This window comes from Clupea harengus, chromosome 3 (assembly GCF_900700415.2).
Source record: "Clupea harengus chromosome 3, Ch_v2.0.2, whole genome shotgun sequence".
Classification (NCBI taxonomy): Eukaryota; Metazoa; Chordata; class Actinopteri; order Clupeiformes; family Clupeidae; genus Clupea; species Clupea harengus.
In genome coordinates this window covers 18,483,239-18,490,730 of record NC_045154.1, presented here as the reverse complement: position 1 = coordinate 18,490,730, position 7,492 = coordinate 18,483,239, and the positions used below count along the sequence as shown (strand labels likewise).

The window sequence follows — 7,492 nt, the reverse complement described above, 5'->3', positions numbered from 1 at the left end:
GTGATCTGTCTAGATCAGAACGGTTGACATTTCCAAAGGTCAAATGTCAGGTCAGAGTGTCTGATGATCACTGTAGACCAGACACTATTCCCCCCCACATACGTCTGTCAAGGAAACCACTGAGGCAACGTGTTGTTAAGCCTCAGTAGTTAGAAAAGGTTCCTCTAGTCTCAACCCGACATGTTTACAAGTCCTACTTTCCCTTGACAGCTCGACTCTAGACGTCAAGTCTGTCTCACACGAGACCTGGTGTTTCAGGGAAATCTCTCCATTCCGTGACCTTTCTAAAGTGCTCATCTTGAGGTGTCTCTCCACAAGGGTCATGACACTAGAGCTTATCTCACAATCTCTCCGTCTTATCTCACAGTATCTTCTCTGGCTTTAATAGGAAGAAAAAAAACAAGAGTGTGAAATTGAAAGTAGAGACTTCTCATGGTGTTCCAGAGGCCTTTGAGAGCTGCAGCTGCATGTAACTGACTTACTGGAAAATACTGTGCTCATCCCCCTAAGGACGGTGAAAATATTCTTTATGGCTGCGACATGGTGGATTCTTAAAAGATTCTTTGGATTTTTTAAATCCTGCGTGTTGGGAAATAATTTGCATATTATCCGCTGAGCGAAGCATGTCGTCACGTGCTGCAGCTGCGGTAGGGGAAACCAAAATGCTTCTCTCCGCAAAGGTGTCAGCTCTCCAGTAAACAACTGCTGTAACTAGGGCAACATGCGACCTGGTGTGTATTCTGCTGTAACTAGGGCAACATGCAACCTGGTGTGTATTTTAACACAACATACGTAGCCAAGGATACCACATAAGTAAGGGATAATGTATTGTCCGGAGGTCATTATCCAAAAATAAATCCCGACGGGGCGAACAGCACCCCGACGCGCAGCGGAGGGGTGTTGTTTCGTACTGAAGGGATTTATTTTTGGATAATGACCGACGGACAATACATTATCGCGCTTATTATACGGTTACTTGCCAAAAACGATAGAAGACATTCCTCCAAAATACCTCTTTTTAATGATTTAGTTGCCGTTTCGTGATTTACGCTAAGAAATAAATAGTTCTTCAAGCAAATAGAACTTTTAAGTTTCAGGTGTTGCGTAGCAACCCATTACTTGCTGACTTCAAATTACAATGAGTCTGTTACGTTAAATGACCGGACTACTTGCGGAATGATATGAAAGATGTGAATTAGAAGCACAAAACCCGTTGCCAATGACAGCGGTCAATATCTTTTTGCAGCGGTGAATATCAGGAAATATTCACCGGCGAACGTTGGGATGGCCCATTCAAATCAACGGAACTGTTTGGAACATTCTGACGAGCCGTATAATAATATGTTAATATTACACGTCTACAGTGGTGGAATGTGACTAAGTATTTTTACTTCGTTACTGTACTTAAGTACATTTTTACGTATCTGTACTTTACTTAAGTAAAAATAATAGTGCATACTTTTTACTTTTACTCCATTACATTTTTTAGCTATTATCTATACTTTTACTCCGCTACATTTCTACAATATGTGTTGTTACTCGTTACATTTTATGAACACAGTTTCGCCAAAATGTTGCCTACACAAAACTATGGATTGTGTTGCTGTTTTGGAAGTTTAAACCAATCAGGTGGCTCTGTCAACTCCAATGATATCAGTGCGCGTTTGGCAGCAGCACTAGCGGTAGCTTTGCCTGTTATAGTTGAACATTCAGCCTGACTACTGCCTATTCAACATGGATCCAGAGTCGGCCTGAACTGAGCCCTCTGATATGAGCCACCCTTGGCCCTATTTAAAAGATATGTTCGAGTTCAAAGGCCCCAAGAATGACTCCTGGAGGTTTCAATGCGTGTCCTGTCTCCCTCAAAAAAAGGAGTTGCTAGCCTTCAATAATTCGCCCTCAAATTTAAAGTAGCATATCGAGGTAAGCAGAGTTATTGCTATGCTAAGTCAATGTCCCTGACTTTTGAATATTGATACATGTATTTAATTCGTGATTATAATGTTATCTAGCGAAATACATGTTGACATACAGCAATAGCATCAAAAAACATGATTGTATCTTCATTATATTTAACGTAGTGGTAAGATAAAGCTGGTAGGTTAACTATGTCAAGCTAGTTCTGTCCAGTTTTACAATTACATTTGTTTTTCATGTTCCATGTTTCCCTTTTTTACACGTTTACAATTAAATAAAAGATTTAAAGATATCACATGGTGTCTTTATTGGTTTGGCTTAATGGTATTAACTTTGCAAATAATCTCTGGTAGATAACTTGTCATCCGCAGAATTGTAAGATATAGTGTGAACAGTATTACAGATGGTATGCACAATAAGTACACCAACCTTTCCAATTAACAAATGTTGTTGCTTATAATTATTACTAGTAGTGACATCTGTAGAGGCATTTTTTACCAGTAGCTATTTCTTTATCAAAATGGCACAGCCTAGACATTGAGAGACAACCCATTGCGTGAGTACTTTTACTTTTAATACTTAAAGTAAATTTAAAAGTAAGTACTTTTTACTTTTACTTAAGTAGGATTGTTGATGTAGTACTTTTACTTTTACTTTTATTTTCCTGGGTACTTGTACTTTTACTTAAGTACTAAACTTCAGTACTTCCTCCACCACTGCACGTCTACACATCTTTGTGTTAACCTTCCTGACACATACACTGTATTAAAATTCACACATCAACGGATTGTCCCAAAACTCACCCAAGAATTGAACACAGTTTGTGTCAGTTTTAACACACACATCCTTTGTAAGAGTGTAAATCAGTTTTAACACACACATCCTTTGTCAGAGTGTAAATAGACCTTGACCCTAGGCCATTACTCAAAGGTTCATATATGAAGATGAGTGACACTGCTCTGCTGTGCAGGGACAAAAAAGTCTTTGGCTGCTTCATGCTAAAGTATCTGACATGGATCCCTCTGGCAAAGGTCAAAGGTTATGTAAAAGCAATGGCATCCACGCTTCTGCAATGAGCTAGACGTACTGCAGAGCGGTTCATAACATGACCACCGCACAGAGTGAGAGAATGAGCATGAAAGAATTGTGAAAATAAGGACAATAAGAACAGAAGCCCCCGGGCCCTCCACCTCGATGCACACAACAACAACAACAAGAGTCCAACCCCCATGTGTCTCCTCCGTCACATATTTAATAACTGTAGATTGAGCCACACCACATCAACACACGATGCAATAAGCAATGTTAATGTAATTTGCATACCAAATTTCAAAATTGTAGCTTAACCGGTTCTTGAGATTTTGAGTGTCAGTGTCAGTTCTGAACTTTACCTTTCTTGTCGCAGAGTCGAAGGGCTTAGTCGTTCATGTCAATAACAGAGTCGAAGGGCTCAGTTGTTCAGGTCAATAACAGAGTCGAAGGGCTCAGTCATTCATGTCAATAACAGTCAAAGGGCTCAGTCGTTCAGGTCGATAACAGAGCTCCAAAAGACCACCTGAGAAACTCAGAGAATAGCCCAAACAATCACTATGTCACGTACAGATGTCACAAGAAGAAGAAAAAAAAACATCATGATACCTTTTAAGTCAGTGTTTATCTCTTTAATGTATCTACAGGACTTTAGAGGGGCAGAGTACTCCATGCAATATGGGCTCTTCAACTCTTTGGGGAGAAATCCAAAAGCACATGCTAAACATCAGCATTAGAAGCTCTGGCTAAGGGGCTCTAGCAGGTCATGTGCCTCAAGAACTATTTGTCCTGTTTGGGCGTATTCTTTGACAGATGTTTGACATGTAGTTAGAGCTATATGATTGTTCCAACTCCCTCAAACATATAACATGGGCCTGCAGATCTGTCTCCAACTGCATGGCCATACATTAGATTACTCACAGGATAGGCGCTGAGAGTGCTGCCTGCTCAAGAATGCTCTCTGAAATCTTACGCATGCCAGATAACCTACATAAACTGATTCATTATTATTAGTATTTTTATCTAGTGTATCACTTGACTGAATGTTAATTTAAATAGCTTATGTTTTAGTGTTGGGCCATATCTGGGACAAGTGAGATTCCTTGAGATTCCAAGCTTGCTGTCAATTTTAGTTTTTTGTTTTTGCCTGAGTGTCCCTGTGTTGTAAATCCCATTGAGATGCAGCATGCAGATGAATGTTGGGACATTAGTTAATATGCTGTTGCCTTTATGTGCGCTGTAAATCCTGTTGAGATTCATGTGAATGTATGTATTAGTTATGCTGCTGGTGTTGCCTGTGTGTATGTGTGCTGTAAATCCTGTTGAGATGCAGGTGAATATATGTATTAGTTATGCTGCTGGCGTTACCTGTGTGTATGTGTGCTGTAAATCCTGTTGAGATGCAGGTGAATATATGTATTAGTTATGCTGCTGGCGTTACCTGTGTGTATGTGTGCTGTAAATCCTGTTGAGATGCAGGTGAATATATGTATTAGTTATGCTGCTGGCGTTACCTGTGTGTATGTGTGCTGTAAATCCTGTTGAGATGCAGGTGAATATATGTATTAGTTATGCTGCTGGCGTTACCTGTGTGTATGTTTGCTGTAAATCCTGTTGAGATGTCCGTGCCCACGGGCCCGTTGTTTTATAATCCACCTATGCCTCCATCATCCAGCCCACAGAGACATGACATGGTCAACTAAATGCACGTCGCCTCTGCTGCTTTTCCAACTGAAACACCCAGGGTTTCCCCTAAATTTGCAGGACAGACTACTTGCACGTTTAGATATCTTGTCCATTCCGTCGAATCTCTCATACTGACATTGCAAAGTAATCAATAATTATGAGCGGCATAAAAAAAAACAATATCCCAGTGGATGTCGATAAATACAATAAATCGGCCATTCGGCCTTGTTTTGTTTCACATCGGTACAGTTTAAACAGAGAATAGGATCGCCTGACTTAATGTACTTTTCCAGTTGGTGATTGCAGGTTTGTTGACATTTACGAGGCTCTGAAGGTGCATAACCCATACAATTCTGAACACGTGTCCTTCACCTAGAAGAACCGATAAGAAGCACAGTAAAAAAAAAACATGTAGCAGTCATGGATTCATATTAGGTTTGGGCTATTCTACAAAACGATTTTATACAAGGTAGGTAATAAACGCACTGAGAAATTGAGTTGGGCAGATTCGATGTGATTGAAAAGTCGCATTTTTGCTCTCTCTGGTGGCCACGCTTAAAAATACAACTATTCTCTTAAACTATTTCTCGTTTACATTCAAAGGAGTTATTTTTATGTTTGTAATATTTCTGAGTATCATAGGCTATATGCATTCTGCCCCTATTGCTCTTATTTTAAGAAAAAAACGACACAGCAAATTGTCTTTTGATCCACAACCTACGTAACGAGGACGTTGGATTAATAACTTCATTCGACTGACGAAGGTGTCAAAAAAAAGGAAAATTGTATTACGTGTGGGACTGTAGCCTATAACCTTTATGTGACTTGAGATCACTGAAATATCTTCTTTTCAGTTGAGAGGAGTGGCAGCACTCCCCCTTCTTTAAACTCATACATTTCCCACAATCTCTTGCAACACCACGAGTTCAGGAGGGACCAGTCATGCGGATGGAAAATCTATGCATCCGCTCAAGACTCGCAAGAAAGTTCCAAGAAAGATGCACGAAGAGGATGGTGGTAAGGCCGATCCGAACAGGAATTCACGGGTTTTGGCTACGAAGTCTCTTGATGTGGCCGAGCTTGATGCTTCGAAGGAAGATGCCCCCAAATTATGCGGCTACTTGAACAAACTTGCAGGCAAGGGGCCGTTGAGGGGCTTCAAGACCCGATGGTTTGTCTACGACCCGAGGAAATGCTATCTATATTACTTCAAGAGTCCCCAAGACGCTCTCCCACTCGGACATATTGAAATAGCCGATGCATGCTTCAGCTATGATGTGGAAGGAGAAGAAGGACAGTTCGAGATACGCACTGCTGGGAAGGAGTTTTTACTCAAGGTATCGAACTCCGTCAGCCACGCAGTATAGAACTAATGTTAATTTTGTGACGCTCTGTTTGGCTTGAGGTACCTGCATACTGCGAACTGATGATCGTTATTCAGTCAATGGCCGTTATCTGGTCCGAAAATATGCTAACTAGCTACATTCAAAGATAATCTCTGAGGTGACTGTCTCAGGCTAGTATATGTCAGTCATGCCTAAAACATGTCGAGAAAGGAACATGATTTTGCACGCTGTGTTTCCCTCAATGCTTGGCATGTGATAAAGAAACGCCCATCTTCATTGGTTTATAGACAATGTTGTACTAATTGGGAAGTAGCCTAGCCGGTATTGTTGACTTGTCAACTGTGTTCTTGCAGGTCATGTGCCTAAACAACTATTTGTGTTGTTTGGGCGTATTCTTTGACAGATGTTTGACATGTTGTCATGTAGTTAGAGCTATATGATTAATCCAACTCACTGAAGTGACTAAAGTTATCCTGCTTTAGGAGTTCCTCATGAATACGTACAGGGGTGAAGATTCCCATTTATTTAAGGCTATGCTGGCTTGCTATCAGACATCGGTATAGGAAAATAAGTGCCGCATTTCTGGTCTATGGCTTCCACTGAAAATCATAGGGAGGCTTGAGATTAGATGGGCATGAGATTAGATGGGCATGAGGGAGGCGTGAGATTAGATGGGCCTGAGATTAGATGGGCATGAGGGAGGCTTGATATTAGATGGGCCTGAGATTAGATGGGCATGAGGGAGGCGGATTCCTTGAATTAATTTCTGTTGAGACTAAATGGACATTCAAAGAGCACAACGTTTTCTAACGGGGTGAACTTGCTTATGAGTGGTGTGATAGCCTAAACAGGCAGCAACTCTCCTGTGGTTAGGTACCTATAGGCTATGAACTACAAGTGCCTGTGCTCAGGCATTTAAATCACTGGGTCTGGGATGTGGTGTGATGATTGTAATTTGTGGATGAAATCATGTAGCATACATTTCTTTGGAGGTCAGTTACTGCTGTGCAGAGAGGATGTGTCCTCAGCCGGCATCTGTGATGGAGGACTTTGGAGAGTTTGATGTTGAGGTTCCTGGTCCTGTTGTTCGTCCAGCTCTGCAGCGGTGGCAGACTGGCAGCAGGGGCACCCAGGGAGGCCTTCAGAAGAGACGCGTCAGGCTTTGCCTTCCGCAGTCCAGGCCTGGTCCAGTCTTGGCCGCGGTGCTTTTCCCCGGCACGCCGATGTACTGGGTGTCAACACATGGCATGGCATGACTTCACATGGCAATGCTGGCAGGATCATGGCTATTTTTTTGAGGGGTTTATGTTGGCAGTTCTGTCTTCGTGTTTTTTTTATTATGTCATGATCACAGTGATGTCATTGAATGCTCTGTCATTTGTGACCAGTACTGAAAAGGGCCCAGACCTGTTATTGGCTTGTTTTAAAGGTGCAATCCATAATTCTTGACCAATACACGTTTTGTCGTATTCAGTGACAATGGTTAACTGTCATTCTCTAGCTGTCCGTTCTGT

The 7,492-nt window shown here is 41.5% G+C and overlaps 1 protein-coding gene across 2 annotated transcripts in view; it reads left to right on the top strand.

Annotated features, from left to right (window-relative positions):
• Nucleotides 1–5,515: 5,515 nt before the first annotated feature.
• tbc1d2b (TBC1 domain family, member 2B) overlaps nt 5,516–7,492 on the top strand; it is a 30,399-nt gene continuing 28,422 nt past the window's right edge. For both annotated transcript variants that reach the window (XR_004163407.2, XM_031564836.2), the window contains exon 1: nt 5,516–5,969. Coding sequence is in view for 1 of the 2 variants with exons in the window: in XM_031564836.2 (XP_031420696.1) it covers nt 5,592–5,969 (378 nt within the window). In the remaining variant the exon portion in view is untranslated. The remainder of the gene's footprint in view (nt 5,970–7,492) is intronic.